The 27,231-nt window shown below is 36.3% G+C and overlaps 1 protein-coding gene across 7 annotated transcripts in view; it reads right to left on the bottom strand.

The window, feature by feature from the left end:
- Nucleotides 1-27,231, bottom strand: part of ASXL3 (ASXL transcriptional regulator 3) — a 127,505-nt gene that overhangs the window by 54,231 nt on the left and 46,043 nt on the right. For 5 of the 7 annotated variants that reach the window (XM_038127191.1, XM_038127194.1, XM_038127190.1 and 2 more), the window contains 3 exons: nt 15,032-15,140; nt 13,557-13,668; nt 3,815-3,936 (listed from right to left, as the gene is read on the bottom strand). In XM_038127191.1, coding sequence (XP_037983119.1) covers nt 3,815-3,936; nt 13,557-13,668; nt 15,032-15,140 — 343 coding nt within the window. Of the gene's footprint in view, nt 1-177; nt 723-3,814; nt 3,937-13,556; nt 13,669-15,031; nt 15,141-27,231 lie in introns of those variants that run through there. The other 2 variants (XM_038127192.1, XM_038127193.1) reach the window with 1 other exon arrangement.

The raw sequence follows: 27,231 nt of genomic DNA, 5'->3' as shown, positions 1-27,231 counted from the left end.
GAGTTGCCATTTCTATTATAAGAACAAATCCTACAAATGGGTGCCTTCCTTCTCATTAAAAAACTGCATCTGCCCACTTTATGAACTATATAGTGGCACATATATGAACCCAGCCACCAAGCATGCAGACAAAGCCCAAAGTTAAGGAAAACAAAACAAACCATGGCAGTGACATACCTTGTGTTGATTCCCTTATTTCCTGAGCTTCTCTCCTCCCAAACCCACTTGGCTGCTGTCTCTGGAGTTTCTGTCTCTACAAAGAGATCTGGATGCCCAGCACAGTCTCAGACATGTCCTGGTTCTGTATTCAGATCCTGAGTCTGAATGGAGTATCCTTCTCTTCTCCCAACAGAAAATTTATGGGTACCCTTCTTGGTGGTGATTCCAAAGTGCCAAAAGGGAGGCAGGATTTTCTTCCATGTCTGGGAGGTCTACTATCATCCCAGACAGCATTAGAGCGCATCTTCAAGTTCTTTCTCCTCTCTTGGTACAGGGAACACCTGGTACACTGACGGGCAAGGTGCTCTTACACTTGGCTATCAGAGTCCAACAGACACTAACACCACCTCAATGTCCTGGATATTCACACATTCTCAGTGTTACCTATGTGAGGCCAGTTTGCAGGTATGATTGTTTCTTCTGAGAAATGTTCCAAGAACATCTTGATAGATAAAGATAAATCTGTATACAGCGAAGACTTCCACAAAAAAGTATCACCTCAAGTCAATGGAACAGAAACTGGACCAGACAGAAGCATGTAAATACTATGCCATGACTTGATGTCCATACTGGAGTTAGCCTTGTCCAGAGCAAGAATAATGCACACAGTAGTGTGATCATGTACCTCTGCTAGCAGATGCAGGAGTAGTTCAGTACTTTCCCAGGAAGAGGTCCTTACATGGGTCTGGATGCCAAAACTCTCAAGTGAAAATGAGGTAAATCAGTATGGAACTGATCAGTACTGATAGGAAATCAGCGTGTGACAGCATGCCGTAAGCCTTCTTTTCAAACGTACAAGATCAGCAACAGCTGGGCACACATGCCCAAGCACTTCCAACAGCACAAGGGAAACAGAAATCTGTAAAATCTGCCATCAGAAAGCCAAGCATAAAAGGCAGCTCTACACCATAGGCTCTTGTCTATACCCTCATGAACTGGAACTTATTTGTGGGACATTACACTCAGCCCAAAGTGTAAGCATTTTACAAGAGAAAACTGACTCTGTCAGAAACCAAAGGGAGCCACAAAACACACTCAGTAGTAAAACACTCAAGAGTCTCTTTCCCAACAAGGACACCATGGAAGGTGGTGAAGCTACAAATTTTCCAGACCAAAATGGCAGCCCAGCCTTTGAAAGGTGAGGACACAAGGGCTGATCTGTGACACAAACCTTATGAAAATCCACTGCAACTGCAAACCTCCTTAGTCCCTGCAAAATACCCCAAATCCACTGCTACCTGAGAGAAATCAAAACCAAGAGCCAAGGCCCAAAAAATGCCCTTTCCTCCATGCTCCTTGCAGAGTTCAAGAAAGGCAGCATTGTGACTTATTTGATGCATGAGAACATCCTGAAATGCAGGCTGTTACAAGCCAAACAGGAGATTGCTCTTTGCAATCTAAACCCAGGAATATATCTCCAGAATTCATTAAAAAAGCAAATCATATGTAAATCCAGCACATAATAATTTAAAGAAATTTCATATGAGTGTTTAATAAGTAGATAAACACTAGAGAAAATCTTCTATTTCCAGCTCAGATCCTCAAGCAGAACTGCACATTATCAACTTCCCTCTCACTTTATTTTTAGAGGTTACAAAACAAATACACACAATGTGAAGAACTCACTGGTTTTAAATAAGTTGAGTAGGAAACCGAAAACTAACTTGTAGGTTTTCATTCTGTGAAGACTGTTTTGCAGTAGATAAAAAGCAACAGCTAAGGAAGACCCCATTACAGTATATTATATACAGTACATATACATTTATGTGTTATAAGCATTTGCTGAGAGTATGATGATGGCTTATCCTTTGTTACTTTAGCATGGAATCAGTAAGTTTGTATCGGTTACACAGTATGTCTAAAAGTTTCTTCTGTAATCAAAGACCTGACAGGTTCTTTGTATGAATTTCAGGTACTACGCATCCATAAAAGCAATTGCTAGATTGGAAAGCAAAACAATAAATTTCCAACAGCAACTTTATAAATAAAATCACTGTTAAGGTTTATCCACCTCTACTACAATACCAAATCAAACCTGCAATGCGTATATACGGCAGTAGCCAACGCCTGAAACTTTCAAAGAAAACAAAGCAAAAAACTACTATTCCACTACACAAATACCCATTTGTCTCACATTGTGCAGACAGAAAACATTTTGCTAATAGCTGTAATTCTACTCTCATACTCTGAAGTACAGGATCTAATTACCATCAACTTAATTAAAACTAATTTCTTTTTATCGATTACTTAACTTTCTGATGTTGCTTTAACCCTACTGCCTTAGGGAATGTTTTCAAAGATTCAAATCAATGTTATGACTTTTTATATTAATTAAGCTATTCTGATTAATCTGCCCTTTTAAAAGTATTCTCAATGCTATATATGTGCTAAGTGACAAATGACAGAGTTTAAACAATTACAGAAGCTCAAACATTTGTGGCTTTGCTCTTTTTATTCCCTTCTTTCCATTTTGCCTACTCCCTCCACTCCTACGGAAGTTCACAGATCCCAAAAGATCTGTATAGAAGAGTTTCCAAGAAGTGTAAATTTTTCACAACTATCCTAATGGTTAGTGAGCCATTTTGTGCCCACTGTTTAGTTTTCCTGAACAAACACATGTAAGACCTCAATCTAACAATCCTTTTCAGTCCTCAAATCCTCTAAATACAACATAACCTTACATGAATGATAAACATCTATTAATTTTATTGGATTTAAACTCAGCCTGCATGAAAAACTAAAGTGTTTAGAGGAGATGAGCACAGGTTTTGCTTAACTTAAGCCTAAACAAAGAACTCAGCAATAAATTACCCCATGAAATACATGATCTTCATTAACCATAACTAGGAGAGCAGTTGTGAGAAAAATTACAACATCACCTCATTATCCTAATACTTTAGAAAACTCACAACTCCAAATGGAGAAGAGGTCATGATAGGGTTTTTTTTGAATTCTAGTTTTTTAGTTTTTCTTTTTCATTTTTCTGGCTGTAAGATGAATTAATTTGGCAACGCTGGAAAATAATTTTCACATTATCCTGCTTTCAGCTAATAGGTGACTTTGAATAACCAGCTGCTTTTGCAAGCTTTAATACTTATCATGGAACCTAAATCATCCAAATAATTTTTTTTTTTTTATAAAAATAACCCGACCCCACGTTTATACCCTGTAGTAGCAAATACAGTATGAAAAAAAATATTTAATAGACCATAAAGAGAAACTGAACAAGTATACCTAGAGTCTTTCCTATCTGCAGCACTTCTTTCAAAATGCTTTTTTAAAAATTTATTTTTAACCTCACATAACATTTTCAACACAAATGCTTACATAGGAAGAGCAGGGGTGTGATAATACAAAGAATTCTGTTTACTTAAAATTAACTTTAAGTGCTTACTGCACTTAAAATCCCTTTAAACTCATGACAAATAGGACTTCACCCTTGCTAAAAACATAGCAAAACCCCCAACAAAACGCCACTAAACATGACACTAAAAATCCTTAGAAGACTCTTTAAATTCTGCTGACATCTCACTCACATAGGAATGACAGAGATGCTGAAGGGAAGCCAACTGATAAGCAGTCAACACAAGCTTACCTGTTTAAGTGCTTTCTTTGTGTGCTGCTGGAAGGAAGATACTAGCTTGCTTTGCACCGGTGCATTAGTAAGGCTTGAATCACGATTGGAAGACATTTCCTCAGATGTCTGCTTTGGGCAAACTTTATAAAAAGAAATAAAAAATCAGAATACTGTTATGGGGGTTACCTTCCCTATTTCTCGGAGAGTCTTAAGGATGGAAAAATAAACCAACACAAGCAAATGCCTCAAAAAGCTTGCTGTAGAAAATTCAGCTGATCTTGAGATCTACATTAGCTGAAAATCAAGCCTAGTCTAAGTAAACACACTGCTTCACTAATATTTGTACCACATCATACTCTTTCTATGCAGTTCAGGAGGCCATGCATATTTTGCCTCTCAGGTCCTGAAAGGTAACTGAAATAGTTTAACAGATTTCACACTGAAACTAGATAAAAACGACCTTCCTCATCAACACATTTTAATGGATTATAAGATACCCAAATGAGCATTAATACAAGAGACAGAGACACTGATGACCCCTGGATCTAGAAAGATTCATAAATATGTAAATTCATACCAGACTGTAATGTCTTCTTAGGAGCCAGACTCACCTATTTTACAAGTACCTCTTGGTAAAGCTAAGAACACACTTTGCTGTTTAATGGGTAGACTGGAATATCCTGCAAGATGAATTCTGGTCTCTCAGGTAATACATGCTGCTATACTTGTCAGCCTTCTAAATAATACATGCTTTAATGAACAAATACTACAGTACTTGCATTAAACAGCCTCTTGAATAAATGTTGCGTGTGACACAGAAAAGAAGTCTCCTGGTTAAAAATAAATGAAAATATGATTTGTTTTGTGGTTTTTTGGGTTTTTTGTTGGTTTTTATTTTATTTTTTTAACAGCTTTATTAAACAGATATGAAAGCTGTGAGAATAGCTGGAGGATCCCATTAGTCTTGGTGGTCAGCAAACTCAATTGAAAGGGCTGTAGAAACCTTTTCACTCTTAATACCTTGCATTACTTTTACTCTCACTAGTAACCTAAGACTGCCCAGCTTAACCAGCATTAGCATGGATCCAGAAATGAAGCACCTTTTCTTCCATTCTCCTCTGCTGACTCAGTTCAAATCTGCCTTCCAGCAGTGTTCAAGGCTGGTTTGTGTGTTGACATACCTTCTTTATAATGTTTTTCCAAGATTTGCCACACTTTGCACTCCACCAAAATAGTCTGAAGACACTCTAAGAAGCTGCACAGATGTGCCAGAAATAATGTAGCCCAGTGTGAATCTACTTTCTCTGCCCATCCTTCAGTGGGATGAGCAGACACCTGAAGCAGCTAAGTCCCGTGCCTTTAGCAATGTTTCTTAGAAGAAACATTGCAATGTTCTTTGATTCATGTTTGTAAAGAAAAAAGACACAGACAATTTAGCTATCAACAAGTAATTGCCATCATAAGATGCATGTGATATTAAAACATTTTTTACACTGAAAGAAAAAGTAATTGTTACTTATCTCAGTAAGAGAGAATACACTCTATAGCACTGCTGTTATGCCAAGATAACTGTCATATTAGATTAAAAATTTTATTACCAGGTAAGAGAAATGCTATTTTATCACAAAATTTATGATTGATTTTTGTCTTTTTTTTTTTCCTAATACTTGCAGGATTTGTCAAAATACACAAAGAAGTTGCAACACAAAACAGGTTCTGAGTTTACAGAATCACCTGGTTTGGATCAATCTTTCCCACATGATGAGCAAAGCTTACTATCAAAAAAGACAACGTAAAAGAGCTGCAAAGTGTCAGCAGAAAACAAACAATAGCTGGTTTATATAATCCAAATCACTGCAACAGCTAAGCTCCTGAAACAAAGAACACCTACATGAAAATAAAAACGTGACATTTCAAATTGCCCAGATTTTGTCTTCTCCTTCAAAGAAACTTTTTTTTTTTTTTTACTGTGTTCCGGCAAATTTTGAGAGTCAAAGAATTGAAGAAAAAAACCCAGAAATAGCATGTGCACACAAACCCCAAAGTTAACAAGAGGAGAAGAGAACACATTCAAACATCCCTTAAGAATGGAAACTGGTAAATTTAAGTGCTCCTCCTAAAACAGGATAGATACAACATGACCTGTCATGATAAACCTATTCCTGTTCCCCAGAATGACTGCAACTCCTATTAAGCTCTTGTTGAAAAGGGAAATTCAGATTTTCATTATGGTGATCTAGGATATTACCCAGGAGTCTCCCCTATTTATTTTGGTGATAAAGCTCATCCTCCAGAGGTTTGACAACTATTGGATGATACTCAACACCACAACCTGCTGTATCATGACATCTAAGTCATGATACAGCAGGAATAAAAATAAGCATAGCTCTGTATTAATTTTTATTTTCATTCATTTCTCTTTTAACAATAAACCTGGAGTTGTGACAGAATTTATAAGAGGCCATACTTTTAATTCCTATAATTTCTTCAATTTTGCATAAAATATTATTGGTGTATTGGTTTATTTTGCCTCTCTTCCTTCAAAACTTTTACAACAAAGCTAAACCAAGAAACAGGGACTGTTCTAGTGGGTGAAACAACTGGAACTGAAACCCACTGAAACAATAAATAGCTTTCCATCACTGCAATCTCTCCTACAGATACAGGAGATATAGATATCTCCTATTCAGATACAGAAGAATACCTCACTTCAGGCTGGTTCTTTAGTGCAACCTAAAACTAGTTTGTTCAGAGTTTTGAAAAAAATCCCAACTTTTTCCTGCAGTTCATGATTAAAGAAATAGATACATGAGGTTGAAATATGCTGATTAAAATATTTTAAAGACATTGTGATTAGAGAAACTCAATCTAATTTATTTGGAACAAATGATACTTCTTTTCTAAAACTTATTTTGTACACTATGTTTTTCTTCATATACCTTGTAGCTTGAAATAGTAAGATAGTAGAAAACTATTTTAAATGTCACTTTTTATGTTTTAATTAAATTTCCTTTTCCATTTAAAAGCAGCTTGATTGAAAACATGGCTATAGAACTAACCATCTAGTAAGTAAGAGATACCATTGCCTATTTTCCAAAAGTAGAAGATACAAGCATTAAAAAACTAAATACATTGTGTTAAATTATACAACTACATAATAACTTATACAGTCTACTGACTTTATTAGCAAAAAACAATACTAAAATTGACATACAGGCTTTTTTAGAGGATAATCAAGATATTGTTTAAAAACAATATGAATTGTCTTTTCTGTATGAAATTAAATACAAATATAAGACAATGAATAAATTTAATCTTTAAAACATGTTCTGCTGCTTAGTAATTTAAATCAATCTGTGCTAAAGTGTGACTGTATTAAAATGCCTATGACCACATAAAATTGCCATAATTTATTTCTTAATTTCTATGGATAAAGTCCAACTGCTTTTCTCTGAATGTGTCACACATAAAGAAAGGGAAAAATATGACAGAAAGATATATAAGTGAAGTCACCATTGATGATCCTGGTGAAAAACCAACGCCTTAAGACCAAAACAGGCATTTCTCCTATGGAAAACAAAGATCACAGTAAAAGAAAAACAAATTTAAAGTGTTCTTTGTACATATATAGAACTTTGGAAATCTGCAACCACTTTTTTCATAAGCGCTGAAGATCCATGAATATTTTCAGATTCACATTCACTTGAAAATCTGTATCAGAAAAGAATGCTAAAAATAAACTGGGTGCTGCGGAGGGGGAAAAAAAACCCTGAGAGAATGTGACAGATAAAGGGAAAATATTTGGGTAGCAAATAAAGACGATTCACCATTATTGCTACAGTAGAAAAAGGAAACAAGAGTGTTTTTAAGCCTACAGGAGGCATTTCCATTTAGAGGAGAATAATTAGGCTCCATTCTTTAAATCGGCTTCCTCAAGGGCCAGGACCGAGTGAAGGAATAAAGAAAAAGCAACTATTAAGCTGTAAACTCTTAGGTTATGAGCTGGAAGAGCAGCTGGGTTTCTGAAGATAAGACCTCCTTAGTGAGTGTTCAGAGACTGTTAACATGAACTATAGAATTAGAATTATTTAGCAAAAAGAGTATGTTAAAAATGTTTTTGGCAAACTCCATTTAAAATAACTTCCTCTCTTCCATTTTTCCAAGACTAGTTTTGTTAATTATTATGAAAGGCTATAATTTATAAAAATAAGCAATGCTGTCTTTGAATTTCAAATTTTACAGGCTATCTCTGTTATTTTTTATTACCTTTTACCTTCCCCACGCAATAAATGACACCTAAGTAAAACATATTGGAACACATGTTTCTTCAAAGAAACAATTTTTTGAGGAACACAACAAAAAATTATTGTGTCTCCTTGGCACTGAAAGTTATTAGGAATAACTGTAAACAGATTTATGTAACTAGACAGATAGTGAAATTCCTGCCCAGTAAAGGGCTTATTTTCCAAAAATCAACAGCACAATTAATTTTATTTCAGTCAGATCATATTGATTTAAAATCAAACCAGCAAAATCAACAGCAGTCCACTTCCCTTTTTTTTTTTAAAGTAACCACAGCAGATGAGAAGGATTGTTTACTAATGGCCACATTACAAAACATAAATTAATATTGTTGCCATATGCTAAAGACTAGAGTCTACCTCAAGCATAAAATGTATGCACACACTCTGGAGATATGAAATTTCAGAGAGAACTCCCTCAGGAAAACATATACACAATATGTCTCTCTAAAATATCCATAAAATTCAATATTTTCTTTGGGTGACACAGATCTATACTTGTATTGACATAAATAGTTGCACTTTGCCAGCACAGATGTATCGAGTAATTCACCTCCATCACTCTTTGATCTCTAGAGCCCAACTTGCCAAAACTGAACAATTCAGAACTCAGCTGTTGCCATCAGCTCTTGAAAATGAAAACCAGTTTGGGAGTTAGTTAATTGTATGAGTTTGCCAAAGCAAGCAAAAACAGATGTATACATCAAGGGTACTACAGTGACTGCAATATTCTTTCTGAAAAGCAATACTAGCACTGTGAATTAATAAATAGTATTGAATAGTATCTTTTGGAAAAAGACATCAAATACCCCACCAGCTTCATAGCTTGCACTGAATCCTATTATATTAACAACATGTTTTTGAGCCCAAACATTTCACAAAACTTAGAAAACTGTGAATCCTTATTCCAAAGCAAGTCAATATTTTCCACTAAAAATATACAGCCTGTCATCACTAAGCCACCAATTTCTTAGACCTCATTAACTAATGTACAGGAAAAAAAAAAAAACAGATGAGAAGCATCTTCAAGCTTCACAGTATCTTCTCTTATTCTTATAACTCCCTTCAAGCGGTAATGAAACAAAAGAAGTTAAGCTCAATCCTGGGTACCATATTTTTATTTTATAGTCGCAGGAAGATGAAAGAAAAATACACCAAAAAATCTAAGCAAATTGAAAAACCTCTCTTGCTGATGTGTCACCCAAAATGCTATGTTTGAGCTGCTGCTTCATTGCTGCTCTTCTGCTTTTAGAAGAATCTTTCTCACATCCAGATGTTGCCACGTGTCACAAACATTTTCAGTAGAATCATCCAATATTATTCCCAAGAGACAAGATGCTACAGTAAAAGGTTTCACTGAATCGCCAGGAATTTCATTCCTGGAAAGAAATTGAATGTCTAAATGGGGACTCAGGTTTCAAACAGTGGTGAATATACACTCTTTGCTACAGAGTTATCCTAGGGTGTCCTAGTCTAAAAAGCACAAGGTGTTCAAAAGCACAGTAGCTGCAAAGCAAAATTTCAGGATTCAGCATGAACATGATCCATGACAAATGATGCTGTCCATCATTTTGTCAGCTATCTCTAAGAAAATTAACTAAGGAATAAACCTAAGGAATTAACTCTGCCATTTCATGTTCATAGTTGAAGAACATACATTTCTAGGAAGTGCTGAAAACCAAAGTGTTCCAAGAAGAGACACACGCTGGTATTTGGGCACACATGAGAAGCCCTGTTTGGGCTGAGGTGGGGAGGGAAGTCACGCTGTAGCAGGAATTGCTGTCTCCTCCACACGTACATCATTGTGCATTCCATTGGCTCGCACGAAGACCATTTTTAATCAACTGCGCTCCGTGGCTGATGGATTAGCCCTGGCTTCAGAAACCCTAGGGACAAATGCTTTTTGAGAACTGAACATCCTATTGATGGGCAAAAGGATATTATAGTCATCATTTTCCCAGGCAACAGTAATTGGGATTTTAATTCTTTTACCCACAGCATCTTTACATGCTACCCATGTATTTGAGGAAAATGGAATTTTAAAGATATGGGACTGCTACAGAGCTTCAATTAGAAATCCCATTCCAAACAAAATCAACTGTAGCATAAAGAGTTTCTTTAACATATGCCTTTGGAGAAGGTGGGGAAAGAAAAATTCTCCACAGCATCTGCAAAATCCTGAGGTGTGACCATTCTACTTGTCTACTTAGCAATAGTGATGTGGCGTAATAGCTTTTGCCAAGTCATGTGTTTACAATGGTTAGGAATTTTTCTATTATTATGCTAGTAAAATTGTTCAGTAGCTGCATTTATACTGCAAAAAATGTGCCTGCTGAGGAATGATGTGATTCTTCTCTGTCTGAGTGTCAGCTGGTACTTTTTATTCTGAAAGACTGTGGTCTAAAAGCCCATAAATGGGCTGAGGCTGTTGCTTACAGTTTCATCCTTTTGCTTCCAGCTACATTTAAAGAGGCATTTTTTAAACTCTTGCTAAACAATTTCTGATCACTCTGTCAGAACTGTGGCTTCTGGACTCTATCAGGGAGGAAAAGGGCAAATAAAAATGTAATCATTGGCCAATTAAGAATTCAATGCGCAAGCAACGCCCATCCTCATATGTATCACACATATTCTCAAACACAAGTCAGAGAATTTGATTAAGTGTTTTTTTGCACTGAACTAAATGCTACTTTTATGCCACAGAATAATTTTCTGGAAAGAAAAAAAACCAAGCTCTAGTGTGAAAAGTGTAATTGGTCTGTTAGACCAAATATTTTCTATAGAAATAACTATTCTCAAATATTTACAAACCGATCAAGTCACCACCTCACCTTTCATAAACTAATGAGACCATCCCTATTAAATCCCCCAGAACAAAGGAGGTATTTGTTCACTCAGGACTTCTTATGTGTCTTTTATAAATCCTTTCCTGTTTACCTTAATTTCTTCTTACAGCTATAATGAATGCAATACACTGGTAATCATTTAGCTAGTGCTATACTCAAAGGAAAATCTCTGCCTATATTCTTTAATCAGTACTATCAGAATTATAGTCTAAGAACTACATTGGACTAATTAGCAAAAGCATCTCATTCATGTTCAATTTATTTTCTGTTGTGATTCTTAAATGCTTTTCAGATATACTGATTTATTGAACATATATTTCTGCAAATATGACCTCTTTTTTTGCCTGAAAGTCTAAAAAAATTCATGCTGTTTAACTGCAATAATTTAAAAGGCAATCAAAAGAAGTCTCACAATTATTATTTATTACCAATTAATTTAAACGAGAAAGATTTGATAGTTTTCAAAAATTATTGACCAAAAAAAAAAATACTGAATGAAGAGTGGTCAAATCACACCCTCCAGAGCAAAATGCCTACTGTGTGTGGATGGTGATTCCTATGCCTTTGCAGATTAAATTATTTGTAATTTCGATCCACCAAAAACTGGATGTATTTTTGGGCATGGTCCTATTTTTAAGCCAAGCCTTCTATACTGTAAATGAAATCAGAATTCTAAGTGTATATAAATTATATCTTTAACAACAAACTTGCAAGTCTCAAGAAAAGCTATTATCAAACATGTTTGGCAAAATTATGTCCTGTACTAGCTGACTAATATGTCACTTATTAAATGCATGCTGCATTTAATTCTTAATTGATCATATCAAGCATTGGCCTTTCTATATGCAATAGACACTCACTATTGCCATCTCATTTACTTTTTTTTAATATTTCCATTGATATCTATTGCAGGACAAAAAATTAAAATATCTTGTTTTCAAAATGTTACATATATTGCATGTGGAAGATTTGGTAAAGATGAAAAATGATGGAAAATTCTCAGTTTTAAAACCAATCTAGGTGTAATTTAATGCTCTATTTCAAAATATTAAATTTTCGCAGTTTTTCTTTTATGTCATCACAAGTGCTATAATTATTTTTATTACTGTGAACTGTGAAAATAGTACATAGCCTGCTCCCAGTCAAAACCCAGCAATTTTCTACTTCTGGAATTATGACATCCTATTTACATTCTACAACATCCTATTTACATCCTAACACTCCTAAATAATTGCCTGGGTTTTTTGCCATCATTTTTATTTGTTTATAACAAGTAACATCAACTTTTGCTTTGTATTTGTAACTGCATTTACACTGCTTTTTACTGCTCTATTCTTCCTGCAATTTCAGGAATTGTGCATCAACAAATTTTCTGAGTATCAAAGAGGAATTGTTAAAGAACATGTAAGTTCAGCCACATACAAGGCATACACTACATAAGCATCAAACCACTGCACATGCAGAGTCTGTTAACTTATAGACATCATATATCAAAGAAAATGAAGAAGCAGAGACAGTAAATAACTCTGGACCTTTGTTTCCATAGAGCTTCAAAACTTCAGTCCTAGACAGACCCACAACGTGCCTTGGTTAGTTCTGTTACTCCTATCACTGAACACTTTATGATTTTTCAATGCTGCGGGAGAGCAATACAAAAACTGCAGTATCAGTCCTGTAAAGGTGCAGCCTGGGAGCTAAGTAAGAAGTAAGTTGCTCAAGCTGGAAAAGGAAGTCTGTAGCAGAGCAACAACATGAGCTGAGCCTTTTCATGTCCTAGTTGTAAACAGGACACTGTCTCACCATATACCAAGTAAGCCAAAACAGCAGGCAGCAGTCCAGCAGTGGGACAGGTTGAGATGAGGTAGCGGAAGAGAACTGATCAAGGAAAGGTTTATTTCAGAAGTCCTGGACAGTCTGATTTTTTTAATTTTTTCTTAATAACACATTCACTTTAAAATCACTACATGAGCATGCTTATAATAATACTCTCTTCTGTTACTTGCAAAATAATTTTAGGTGACTGATGTTCTCCTTATGAATAACTATTAACTCTCAAAAATGAAAAAAAATATTTCTAAGGTCACCATTTTTAAGTTATTTCAATGTTTCAGTTTGCCATTATTTTAGAGGAAAAAAAAATGCACAGCATTTGATACTTCAAGATGTCATTATGTGACAATGGCAAACAGGAGTACCTCTGCCTGAAAGAAAAATATACAAACATTTGTCTTCTGCCCAGAACTCTACTGAAGGACCAACCTCGCATGTCCACACTGAAATCAATGAGTTGTCTGAATCTGACAACTGCCAGTCTAAAGCCCGGTAAATTATACCTTAGCTCTAAACAAAAAAATTGTAAGCCAAAAAATTACCTACCGAAAACACACCCAATGTCATTATTCTTTGTCTTTTAAAACCCTAAGTCAAATAAAGGCACTTAGTGTTCCTGATTCCTTCACAAGGCCAAAAAAGAGAGGGTGTTACTCAAAATAGTTCCACTGAGTACAAAAGATTATTTATACTGCTTAGAAATCACACCATGAAAATCTGAAGAAAACAATACATTTCTTTTCCCCAAAATATGCCCTCTAATATTGAGATTAAATCACCTACCACCATTTTCTTCTCCATTATTATTGTTTGTCTCAGCCATTTCAGTGCCATCTAACTCAGATTCACATCCTAAATCCAATGTTCCATCAGTAGGGCATGTTGATTCTTCTTTCTACAGTTAAAAATTAAAAAATAAAAATAAAATTAACAATGAAAAAAATCAATCATGATCCTGCTGCATCTCCGAAAATAGATTACTGCAGTGTACTCTCATGCTTACATTTCAGAAAAACCAAGAATAAAATAAAATATGCCTGTGAGTTACTCTAGAGAGAGCCATAAAAAACAGACTTTCATGAAAAAAACTTGCAAACTAAAAGCAAAAAAGCTGTTTTGTGAGGTCATAACATGCTCTTTTTAAAACCAAAAAAGTCACATAAAATGCAAGATCTTCCACTTTTTCTTCTTCTTTTTTTTAACAGAAACAGACTTGTGTGGCTGTTAAAAATCCTAGTTTTCCAGTTGAGTGTCTACAACACTGCAGCAAAATACAAATCCTTTAATGTTTCTTTTCTGCCTTTGCCTGTTTCCTGAATTCAAATAGCTGAAGCAACCTGGAGCTCACAAGCATGGGAGTGATTGTGAATTCCTGGAATTGTGCCAAGAATATCTCCCGATTTAAAGAAAAACAACAGCATTTGTTCTAGTAAATTAGGAAAGACAGCTTCTGAAAACTATTAATTCAATTTCAGATATTCAAGTATTTCAGGATTTTTAGTTAGCAGGAGCTGACAAATTTATATACTTTTATATTTTTATACCCTTACATCAAATACATCTGTCATAAATTAGAAAAGATCCTTCGCCCCAGCCCAAAATTTCAGTTGACTACATTTACACTGCCAAGAAGATAATCTCACTTTCTTTTTTCTCATCTCTGCCTCACATTATTCCACTTCTATTGTGAAACCCCTTTAAGTTTGATCATGTATAACAAGAAAAAAATTCCACCCACAGTAAACATCATGTTCATACCAAAACAAAAAAATTAAAAAGGACTATAAATAGAATAAAGGCAAAATTCTATCATTATAATTGTATTCCTTCTCAAAAGCAATGATGCAACCTTTGAATTAAAAGCTGATTTATATTAGACTTGCAAATAATTTTTCAGTATTCAAAAATCAAACATCAATACAATTACTTAATTAGAAAGTCAGTGATCCTCTTGAGCTCACTAGTCCTAAAACAAAGGCCTTACTGTGAACAACTCCAGTAAAGCAGCATTTTAACTAAGCTACGTGTTTTTTATACCATGTGCCAAATTCAAGAACACGTATATGCTTTCTAGGATAAAACATTAAATGTTTACTTTCATTATAAATCCTTTTAAATGACATCTGAAAGCAGTTAGAAGGACTATCAGGTCATTTCCTCGCCAAAGAATCTAATCTGTTTACCTTTATATCTATTGAGACATTCATAAAATGGATTAATAGCTGTATGTACAATCCATATACAAAATTTAAACTTACTTTGAGAGCATAGAGTCCTGATTTCCCAGGGATTTTGAAGAATGTTCCATCACCTACACGAGTGTTAGTATGAAGCATTGCATTCAGGCAAGCTAATGGAGAAGTTCCACTGAAAAATAAAATTGTGCAGTCTAAGATTGAGTGCCTCTTGTAAAACTATTCCCTCGATCTATTTTTTTAAAAACTCATGCTTGCCTGTTTTTTTTTTTTTTGTCCCCCCCTCCCTTTTTTTTTAATTCTCTCAACCCTGAAAACATCTACATTACAATAACAGGCCAGTTTCAAACTTAATCATATGCATCTGTCCCCTAGGCTTGAGGCAAAAAGTCTGTGAATTATAATTACGTTTTTCTTCATACAGAAACCAGCTCCACATTCTGAAAGAACCAAAGTCCAAATATTTATGTGAAATTACTTCATAAATAACACCATGAAGCCTCATTTTTAAAATGTTACAGACAATGTGGCTGCTGCACATGAATGATCAAAACAGTACCAAGTTCAAGGGCAGCTGCATCCCATAGGATGAAAGGCAACAAAAGAATAATAAAGAGCCCAGAAAGAACACATTTAAAATTAAAAGTGATATATAGTAAAGCCTTCTTCTGGCTCAACATGGTCAGCATGCATTATTACATACAAATATAAGCACATTTGTACCTTTTATGAAACATTATCTTTTCTAATTAGAATTGTTTTAGAGACTACGAGACTGACATCCTCAAGGTAGTAATTTTAATACCACTGTGGAATGCATGTTAAAGGACTATTTGAAAAGAAACACAACACATTTAGGAAAAAAAAATGAGCATTTGGAGAGGGATATCTTTGTAGTATATACATGTTTACAACAGAAAAAGAAAGCAAATATTTCTATCCTAGCTAGATGTATACTATTCTGAAAAGTTGATCTAAAAAATGGTGGGGAAGAGGGCAGTCATAAATTATTTTATTTTATTTTAATTTAAAAATTGAAGTACAAGATCTCTAGATGTACTATCACATCTTTATCCCCATTTGCTGGCTACTGTACATGGTGTACTCAGGGACTGAGTCTGAAACTGTGCTTCTTCCCTGGGGTCCCCAGTCTGCACGCACGCTTATCTTTAGCCACGTAAATATATTCCACTTGGTTAAGTGGAACAATGCCTGTGCATTAAATTAAATGTGTTGAGAAGTATTTCAGGATTAATTATACACTCAACTATAAATCAGGAACAGGGCTGCAAAGTTCATCAGAAATTATTCTTCCTTATTCTGCAGTATTATAACACAACATCCAATCTTGGTTGAAAATTGCAAGTCTGATTTTTTTTTTTTTAATATGTGGAACTGGATTGAAATCATTGTATTTCATATGGTTATGCTTTCTGTTGATTTCCATGGCTCTGTTACAACAAAATTCATCCTTACTGTACATTTATCATTATTTTAATGGTAAGATCAATAGTGTGGTAATTGCTCTTCCGGTAAAAATTAAACTATAAAGTGCCCTCAGGCCAGGAAGTCCTGTCTATTATAATTTATTTACTGCAGGTCACCTAATGTACCATATTACTACATCTAAAATAAAAAATTGCAGGTAAAAATGCTGCTTGTTGATAAACACATCAGATATGCAATAGGTATTTATTTTATGGGTATTCTAAACATGATCACGCAATATGAAAATTCTGATAAGTTTTTGTGGTTTCTTTGGCTTCCCTGCAAATAAAACTAGCGGCACATTTGGTTTTGATATAATACTTTAACAAAATACAAAACAAAATATATTGGAAATAAAATGATACTGCTAGCAGTGGGACAGAAGACATTACGAGAGTTCATTGAATTTAATGACTACTTAAACACTTTTGTAATGTGTAGGATACTTCTCTTTACATATTTTCCTTACTATATTAATGCTTGACAAGCAAAGAGACAAAGCATTTAATACAGCAGTTACGGTTGTGTAATTTCTTCCATATGTTAACATACATAACGTGAAGCAAATTCAACTCTCTCAGACTTGGATCTTTTTAGTGAAACATTATCACCGATTAAGGCTTTCTCTGCAAGACAGAAAGAACTTGCTGACTCTGCAGCAGAACAAAAACTTGATATGTCAACAAGAAACAAAACTGTGTGGCATGTATGCACAATTTGTATTCTCCTCCTACTCTGATGGATATACGCTGGACTCCACACTTATTTTTAGATATCATTAACCAATTGAAACGATACAGGATGAATGAACCCAAAATAGAGGATTTGGCAACATCGCATGATCACTACTGTGCTCACAGCAGATATCTTAATCTTCAAAGTCTAGACAACTGGCAAGTGGACAACAGAAACTACTTTCTGACTTAGGAAGAAACCTGTATCAGCTACTGAGCCAACAAGCACTTTAACTACCGCTATGCTTGTTTCTTACAGGTATCTGCAACTCCTAATGGCATGCAACCAACGGGCCATATCCACCCTTCTTGAAAACTGGACTTGGGTATGTCCATAAGGAGCACAAAACAAACTACACAGAACACACTTAAGCTGCAAATAAAAATGATATGGGAACACTGAGGGGTGGGATTTATTTTGAGATAACAGATCAAACTGAAGTTCCATGGTGTCCTTTGTCAGCTCTGCTTTGACCCATGTCAACCAATGACTTGCCTATTCTTCTGTTAGCACTGGCATCCTTAAAACACCGTATTAAAAATCCCAAATATTACACACAACTGATGCTGGAAATGCTTGCAGCACAGGCTATCACAACACTGATGTGGTTCAGAAAGCCAGCAATCATAGATCTCATGATGCAGACTGATGTCTGAATCATAGAGCACTTTCTGAGGGATCTGTACTACTTATTGCATGCTTTCTAAATTCTCCTACAGCCTGAGGACATGTTCCTTCTGCTTCTACAGAGCTCCAGGCAGGTATTAATATAGCAGTCAAGGCCTGAGTATCTCTGAATATCAAAAATGGCAGAGCTTGACCCCAGTTCTTAAAACACTTCAAATCAGTTCAACTTTGATTCAGTTAAATGATATTGGATACAATAATATTCTACTTTGTAACTTGATATCAGTGAATTTTTAGAGCCATAATATATTTTAAATCTATATGCTGCAAGCTTTATTGCCATAGTCTGCACACAAGAAATATGTTTACTATTTACAGTCTTCTGATGCAGAACTTTCATACTATTTATCATCATTTGGGTGAGACTGCTTTAAACCATGGTGGAATTCTAGAAGCCATTTATATATAGAAGTTACAATCTGTAGCAGTACGTCTTTAAGATTGGTATTTTTCTGCTTGTATGTTTATTTTATATACATATACATCTATACACATATACAAGCAGTATTGCCCCATACACACTTGTAAAAAGGTTTAAAAGATGAAAAGTTACTTACTTTCTGTAAAAATGATGTTATGATGTTACAACAACCAGCAACATAGGAAAGAAAAGAAAACAAAAGACTCATTAACCTTCCAATAAAAAGGTTGCTAATACAACTTCATCATTTATAAGACATTAGGTATTTCAATGTTTCATAAATTCTCTTTCCCAAAATCACTACACACTGGTAGTGCTTCAAAATTCCCGCATATTATCAAATAAAACTTTGCACCCCCAACTCCCCCAGTCAAAATTATCTCCAACATTTTGTGATTCTGGGCTCCCTCTACTGGTCGGCCAGCGTTACCTAAATCGAAATCCCAGACTTTCCACACACCAATCTCTGCTAAAACATGTAGGGGAAGTACAGATTTCCGTTACTTCCTCCTCTGCCACCCTCCCCAAAACCCTATTAAAAATTTGTAAAAACACCAGTAAAAACGTGACTTATTTTTATATTGGAAACTTCTCAAACACATGGTTCTGTCAGAAAAACCCTGAAAACTTCTGTGGTTGTGCATATAATTCTAATGGTCTTTGCTAGACTGCTTGCCAAGAGACAAAAATTATGATCTTGGCAAAAAAAAAAAAGATGACTTAAATATGGAAAATAAATTGACTAAAGCTGCCTTGTCCAGGCAATATAGTGTGGCAGACAGTGAAAGTTCCCTGACACTTTGCAGACAAGGCACCTTGGGTCCTCCAGCAGGCAGCATTTCAGCCACTCAGCCCCACCGTACATGGTGTAATCCCCTCCTCTTCCTGACATGTCCCCAGATCTACTGATGACTGCTGTAAGAGGAGCGCCTAGGTGTCATAAATTTGTTCAGTATTTATTTGTTTGAATCATCTGCTCTTTTTATACACGTCCATAAATAGTCACAAGGGAGCAACAATTTTTACTCACTGCTAGAAATGAAGTAAAACCAAAAGGCTTAAGGACTAATTTCTAGGCATGATTTGAAGTCATACAGAATACAATATGTTCATAATGCATGTAAGTTACACCAATTTTGGAGTGACAACAGATAAAGAACATAAAACTTATCACTTGTGTGGTTCAGTAAACAAAAAAGTAAAAGAAGGCATAATTGTAATTTTCCAGAAATATGTAAAAAGCTGTTGAAGTCAATGGAGATGAATGTTCTTCATGGCCACTGGGGGAAGAAAAAGCAAGTTCATGGATAGCCTAAAAGTGATAGAGTTGCTGCTGTTTTAATCAACACCAGAACAGAGCAGGGGAGTTTGAAAAATGACCTTTATCAGAAGATCATCCACACACCAGTCCCAGCTGATACATAGACTGAAACTGGTCCCAGTGTTTGTGTTGAATGATCTCTTGAGCATCTATCCAGCACTGTAACCTGTAATTCTTTATCTCTTCAATATATCTACATTTTGGTTAAGGCTGAGGTTAATCATGTGCCCTAAGAATACTGGTTCCAACATATACAGCAGCTAGAAATGCTGGAGAATTGACTCAATGTCTAGACCTGCATTGTTTGTTGAAGTGTCCCACACAGCACTGGATGCCTGGTGCAATGAGGCCCTTTGGCTTCCTCTTAAAATCTCTCCCACAATCTTCCAGGAGCCATGTTATAACAGTCCTGCTGTCAAGTGTCAGCAAAATGTCCCAACCTGCCTCACAAGACTGTGGCTGTGACCTAGCTCAGGAGTGACACAGAAAACCACCAGGAACCTAGGCAGCTATACCAAGATGAGAAGATAGCTGTGCTATTTATCAAGATGACAGGCCAACTGCTGCTGACCAGTCTAGAGCCGCTCTCCTCCCACAGCCAGGCTTGATGGAGCTGGCAGGGCTGCAGCAGCAGTTAGTGCTGGGGCCAAGGCACATTCTACCAGCCTGCGCTCAGGAGGAGCAACCAGGAGACGTCCAATGAATTGAAGACCGAATAAAAGACCCAGATATTTTAATATATTCAAATGACAAAGGATACTTCCCTTGGCACAGAGGGAAGCAGAGAGCACAGGTAAGCAGTGGAAAACAAAGCTGCTGGTGAGTGCAAGATTTCCTGCCAACCACCTACAACATTCTCAGCAATAAACTCTTCAAGTCTAAAAAAACCAACCAGTTGTCCCTGGCTGGACATCACTTGCCCACCAAAGCTGCTTTATCACTCCCCTTCTTAGCTGAGCTGTGGAGAGAAAATATATGGAAAGGCTCATAAGGTAAGGACAGGGAAAGATCACTCAGCAATAATCACCATGGGCAAAATGGACTTGACTTGGGGAAATAAGCATCGAGTTTATTACCAATCAAATCAAATTAGGAAAATGAGAAATAAAACCAAACCTTAAAGCACCTTCCTCCCCTCCTCCCTTCCCTCCTTCCTGGGCTTAATTTCACTCATGGTTTTCTCTACCTCCTCCCCAGCAGCATAGGGGAATGAGAGTTGTGGTCAGTTCATCACACTTTGTCTCTGCTGCTCATCCCTTTAAGGTGGGGACCCCTCACACTCTTCCCTCTGCCCTGGGGTGGGTCTCTTCCACAGGGTGCAGTCTTTCAGGACCATGGTCTTCACCACAGGCTGCAGTGCAATCTCTGCTCCAGCATCTGGAGCATCTCCTCTCCCTCCTTCTTCGCTGACCTTGGTGTCTGCACAATTGAGGCTCTCACATATTCTCACTCCTCTCTTTTGCTGTTGTGTAGGGGTTTCCCCCCCTCCTTAGCTCTGTTACCCAGAGGAACCACCATCACAGCTGATGGGCTTGGCCTTGGGCAGCAGGGGGTCAGTTTTGGAGCCAGCTGGCATTGACTCCATCAGACATGAGGGAAACTTCTCATAGAAGCCACCCCTGTAGCCCCCCCCCTCTATCAAAACCTGGCCTTGAAAACCCAAAACACACAGGAAGATTGCAAGCAGTATATTCGCTTTCTCAGCCACTGTTATATATGGACTATGTATTCCAGGTACAATTGCACTCGGCCATCCTTATTTCAGTCACAAAATGGTAACACTAAACATGATAATCCAAACTAAACCAATTTAAATTACCAAACAGAAAATTTGATTTGAACAATCAATTAAAATCTTGCTTTTGATTTTTTTCCATTTATTTTCCTACTGCAAGGGTAATTTGTTTATTGCTTGAAATAATTAAAATACCATAATCAGACAATAAATAGAGCTTTAATGTAATCTCACTTTTTATTTATTCAGAGACTACAAATGCATTCATCAATTATCTAACTTATTGTACAGAAATTAATCCATGTCATATTTTTCAATGTTAAAACAGCAATGACACCGTATTTACTAAATCTTTACAAGTGTACTCATTTCTGTCAAATAATTTCTGGAAATAACCTTGTTTTGATTAAGAGATTGACTTTTAAATGCTGAATGAAAATACACTAGATGTGCAGGTTATAAAAGGAAAAAAAGAGAGACTTTCCAAAATATCACATATCCAACATGATTTATTAAACAATAAAACCATCTCTTAATATGTGGGTAGTAGGTAGCTAGGGAACCATCTACTATTTTTATATATACAGTCTAGTGAAACTCTAGAGCTGGAAGATCTCAGCCTCTCACATAAAGTTCTTATTCATAAATTGGAGCAATAAAGAAAGCATTTTTCTTTTTGAGCTTCCACTTGGCTTTTTAATTTTAAAGGGACTACTAATGAGAACTACAGAGAATACTCAATATGAACAGTCGACATGACTGTCAAAACTATTTATGTTCTGAAGTCTTAACCATTTAAATAATAAAGTCATAATAAATAAAGTCTTAAGCCTTAAGTTATTTGCTTAAGTTTTACAGGAATTGAAGTACATACAGGTTGAATACTATTTAAATAGTCTGAATAAATCATACTTCAGGTTTATTCCTAAAATAAGCTCTCCCACCTGAATATTTAAATGTATTTTAAAGGATCAAAAGACAGTTCTTAAAATAAATATGTTTTTTAAGGTTTATTTTCAATAATTTTCACCCACATTAACCAGAATTAACATCAGTTTTGTTCTCATTTGGGCAGCACCCTGAAGAAAAATTTTACCTCTCTGTTCCTACTTATGCTTCACACATGGTACCTGACTTTCAACCTTCAAATATCACCAACAGGGCTGCTATTCTTGGGCAGAGCAAATAAGCCAGGCTATCAGGCAACAAGACAAAGTAGTATAGCTCATTTGTATATAGTCTCACAGACTGCAAATATCTACTGTAAGATGCTAGAGAAAAAGACTTATTATTTTTACTGCTGACATTCTTCATCCTCAACTGTCATAGAGATTTCTTGCTTTTCTAAATCAGATGGAGATAGAGGCATGATTATTGGTAGTACGATGGAAAAAAACAAGGACCAGTACAAATGTACACAGATGTAACACATCTGTCAGATACCTAATGTCTGTCTCACAAACTAACAGCATTTACCTATCAGTTTTCACTGAAGTTAACCAAAGTACTGAACCCCAAATATCTAAACCAGAAGAACTGAGCAATGAACTTGAACCCTACCCTTTGCAGCTTTGAGGCAGTTAAAAGCAGCTGGCATCACAGTTGACTAAAGTGATATATCACCAAGAAACTAAAGCTTATCATATCTTTCAAATATGAAATGATGTGGAGCAATAATGTATAAAAACTCATCCTGGATCCTAAATTCAAGCTAGGTATTATGAAAAGATTTTTGCATTCTCAGCAGGAAATCTCATTTACAATCTCACCTATGTCTAGTTTTACATTTTGAATTAACCCAAACTTGAATCAGGGAAGGAGTCAGAAGTGAAGCTGCTTTCAGAGAACAGGTTTCCTCACTCTCTTACCAAACCATCTTTGAAGCATTAAACAACGTTCGCTCTCCTTGGAAAAGAGATGTACAAATATTATTCAAGACTTCTATTAAGAATATACATAATAAACAAATACTAAAGCTTATGCCACTACCCTTAGGACCTAGTTCTATTAATCCCAGGATCCTCTTGCAAGAAGCAATCTCCCTCTTGACCTTTTGTACATCTAGTTACAGTCATTGTGTGCAGTGATTACAGGGCATTAACATCTACAATAAAGCACAAAAGTAATAAACCTCTAGACATACATCGTCATGTCAAAACTAAGGTGGACAAGTGAATGAAACTGCTAGCTGAAGGTAAACAGGACAGAAAGACAGGGCACGCTGATAAGAAAATGTGGCTTTTTTTCTTTAAGAGCTTGCTGGACTGGCTGCATTCACTCACAGTCAGTTGCAAGTGACTAACTGACCACACAGTCAAAGATGTTTCTTGGAAAGCAAAGCTCTCATGCATGGCTACACATAAATTTTAATTCTAATTCCCTCTAAGTAGCTAAGAGTTTGGCTCACTTTTGAAAATGATGGCATAGACTTAGGCATGTTTTCACCTTTTAGCTATATTGCAGCACTGTCATGTATCTGATGTTTCTTTTTTCCCTCAGGGTAAAGATTATTGAAAACACATCTGATCCTGCCCTCTGCCCTGTGCAATGGCCTTTCATAGACATTTTAATCAGATTTGGCATTTCCACCCTTACCTTTTGAGTGCTCTGTGGTCTGAGGCCAAGGTAGATAAAGTTCTATACTGTACAACACTGGTAATGAATCTTTTTGCTATCTAGAGCAAAATCTATTTTATCTCATGGTGCTGGCAGCCTGTGAAAACTTCTGATGGTGTCAAACTTGGTGACAATAGCCACAGTAATGTTTCAGAACAAAATAGCAAATGGAGTTCACCCATGCTGAAAGTGGAGCTTTATTACAACTGTTCTAAAACAATAAAATGGAAAGCCCCGTGAACTAAAGTTCACTGCAAATCTCAGTACTCCTTAAGCCAGCAAGCTTTTTCCCTTTTTTTTTTCTTTTTTTGTAAACCATTTTCTGTGACAAGAAAAACTTTATGAATAAAAGTTCCAGAACCTGTGTAAAATTTAAGAGTTCCTGAACAGAATTTTATCGAGCTACTGTTATGTATTTTTCCCCAAAAATATTTGTAATGTACCTGAAAACAAGATGCTCTCAGTATAGCAGGTAAATTTGAGAGGAGAAAATAAAAAGCACACAAACCCATCATACCAATACCACATTATATACTATAGACTGAAAGATATTAACAACTTTCCTGAAATTCAAATACCCCTAGCCATTAGTTTTGCTGATTACCCTTTGCCAGCCATGCCTCTGAGTGGATCTCCTTGAATACTTTGAATTTTCCATAAAGTATGTTTGAAATACCATGACACCTCTTTAAATGATATTCACATATGGCAACAAGCATTCCTCAACCAGAAAGGAAATGAGAATACAAGTTTTATAGAGAAATGTTTACACTTCTCTGTGCTCCCTAACACCTGGGAAAACCCCAGGATTTTCTTCTTTGTGAAGAAAAACCTCAAAGAAAGGATTTATGTAAATGCATCTCTGAACTTTGAATCTTTACCATTTCATTAAATGTAGTACAAATAATACAATAAAAAAAGCAACGCTGACAAAAAAAAAGGGCACTTTGAACGTGTTGTTGAAAGACACAGGCAAATATTAAAGAGTACCTCTTGAAATCATCCTGAAAGAAAACTGTTTCAGAAAGAAAATCATCCCAAAAGAAAAAGAAATCAGCATGCATCAGAGAGAGTCATGACAGCCAGGGTGTCCCCTGGACTGAAAACACCCTCCTCATTCAACACCACTTAAAAGAAACTATTTGATTATTTTTTTTTTTTGTGTGTAACAAATTCTTATACAGGTTAAATAACACAGTTCTCTCTGGCAGCTTCTTCCTATTCAAGAATGTACTTTTTTGTCATTTTCTCTTTTAATAAAATATTTCCTTTTAATAGTTTTAACTGATTTCATTAAAATGCAGTAGTACATTTTTCACTTTCTGCTCCAATATCAATAATCACCATGAAGGACAAAACTATAAATAAAGGACAAAATGAATTCCTACCACATTAAAGGAATTCTGGAGTAGAGGTTAAAAAATGGCTTTCTTAAAGAAACCATGGTTTTATATATATGATGTCTTATTTTAGTATCAAATTTCACAGACCCTTGTGGGCTTTAAATACATATGCTTAGAAAAATGAAGTAATGACTGTGCTACAGTCAAAAATGTACTAAACCCAAGAAAAACATTGCCACAAAATGTGCAATGTATAAAATGAAAAAAACCACCCCACCCTTCCAAATATTCTTGGCTTCAAGGTGGGTGAAGCTTAGAAGCTTACTCCTCAAGGAAAAAAAAATGTTAAGGTGGAAAGTAAAGTGACTATGCTGAACAAGACGTAGTCAATAATCATTGAATGCCTTTTGGCCTCTAAAACTTAATCACTCTACACAAGGGACCTGTATGAAATTATCCCAAATTCTCTTGTTTAATTTGGCTTTTTAATTGGCCAGTCTCCACAACTTTCCCTTTAGTGTTTTAACAATATCTTGTGTGTCTGTGTATGTGTTGTTGATATACAACTGGTTAGTCAAAGGCAAAATAAAAAATACATTACAACCCACCCCACCCACCCCTCTTCCTTCCAAAAAAACAGTTACAGCTATTTTTAAGAACATTCAGTTCCACCAAGTTTCATGCCCTCATATAATTTACACTGCTAGGAACTTCCAGAAGTTATCTAGTCCAACCTTCTGCTCAAAGCAGGACCACTTGGATCTCAGCCTTATCCACTCAAGTTTTGTTCAATCTCCAGGAATGGAGACTTTGCAGCCTCCCTGGACCACCTTCCTCCTGTGCTTAACTGCTCTAACTGGGAAAGTCTTTTTCTTAGTATCAAATCAGAATGTTTCATGTTCCAATTTGTATCGGCTGCCTCTCATTCTTTTCTTCTCATGCTGTCACTTTACAACCTCCAAGAAAATCCTGGCTCTGTCTTCCCCACAGACTCCTATCAGTTAGCAGTGGAGGGCCACAGGATCCCCCTGAGCCTTCTCTTCTGCCCTGTGAACAAGCCCAGCTCTCAGCCTCTCTTCATTTACCATATGCTCCAGCCTCCAGCCATCTTGGTGAACCTTCGCTGGACTCTGATGTATCAATCTCTTTCCTGGAATAGTGGGCCCAAAACTGGACATGGTTCTCCAAATGCAGTCTCACAAGAGCTGAACAGAAGGGAAGGATCAGTTCACTTGGCCTGCTGGCCACAGTCCTGCTAACGCAGCCCAACATGGGCTTGCCCTGCTTTGCTGCAAGGGCACATTGATGGACTAATAGCTGCCTTGTTAACCATCACGACTGCCAGGTAATTTTCTGCAAAGCTGATTCCTGCTGTGTTAGCCCCCAGCCTATACCACCACAGATTCCTGTGTTCCAGATGAAGAAGTTTGCTCTTGCCTGTGTTGAATTTCACAGGGCTCCTGTTAGCACAGTTCTCTGCTGTCTAGATCACTCTAAACAACAGCCCAGTCTTCAGTGCACCAACTGCTTCCTCTAAGCCCACTGAATGTGCACTCTGTCCCATATTCTAGGTGTTTAACAGCAACATTACCAGTAACAGCTTCAGTATCAATGTGTGAGCAACACCACTTAGTAACCGGTCACCAACAGGAGTTAGCACCTTTGATCAAAACACTTCGGAGCCTGAAGTCAAAGCAAATGTCCATCTACCTTACTGTCCACTTATTGAGCTCCTTTGTCATTGATTTGCTGCGAAGATACTATGGGAAATAATGCCAAGTGTCTTGCTGAAGTCACGGTAAAAGTCACCCACTGCTGTTGTCTCATGCACCGAACTAGTCATCTGAACATAGGTGAAGTGGCTGGCCAGGCATGATTTGCCTCTTCCCACTCAGACTGGCTTTCTGCCACACTAGC

This window comes from Motacilla alba, chromosome 2, assembly GCF_015832195.1.
Source record: "Motacilla alba alba isolate MOTALB_02 chromosome 2, Motacilla_alba_V1.0_pri, whole genome shotgun sequence".
Taxonomy (NCBI): domain Eukaryota; kingdom Metazoa; phylum Chordata; class Aves; order Passeriformes; family Motacillidae; genus Motacilla; species Motacilla alba.
This window is presented reverse-complemented; position numbering and strand designations above follow the sequence as displayed.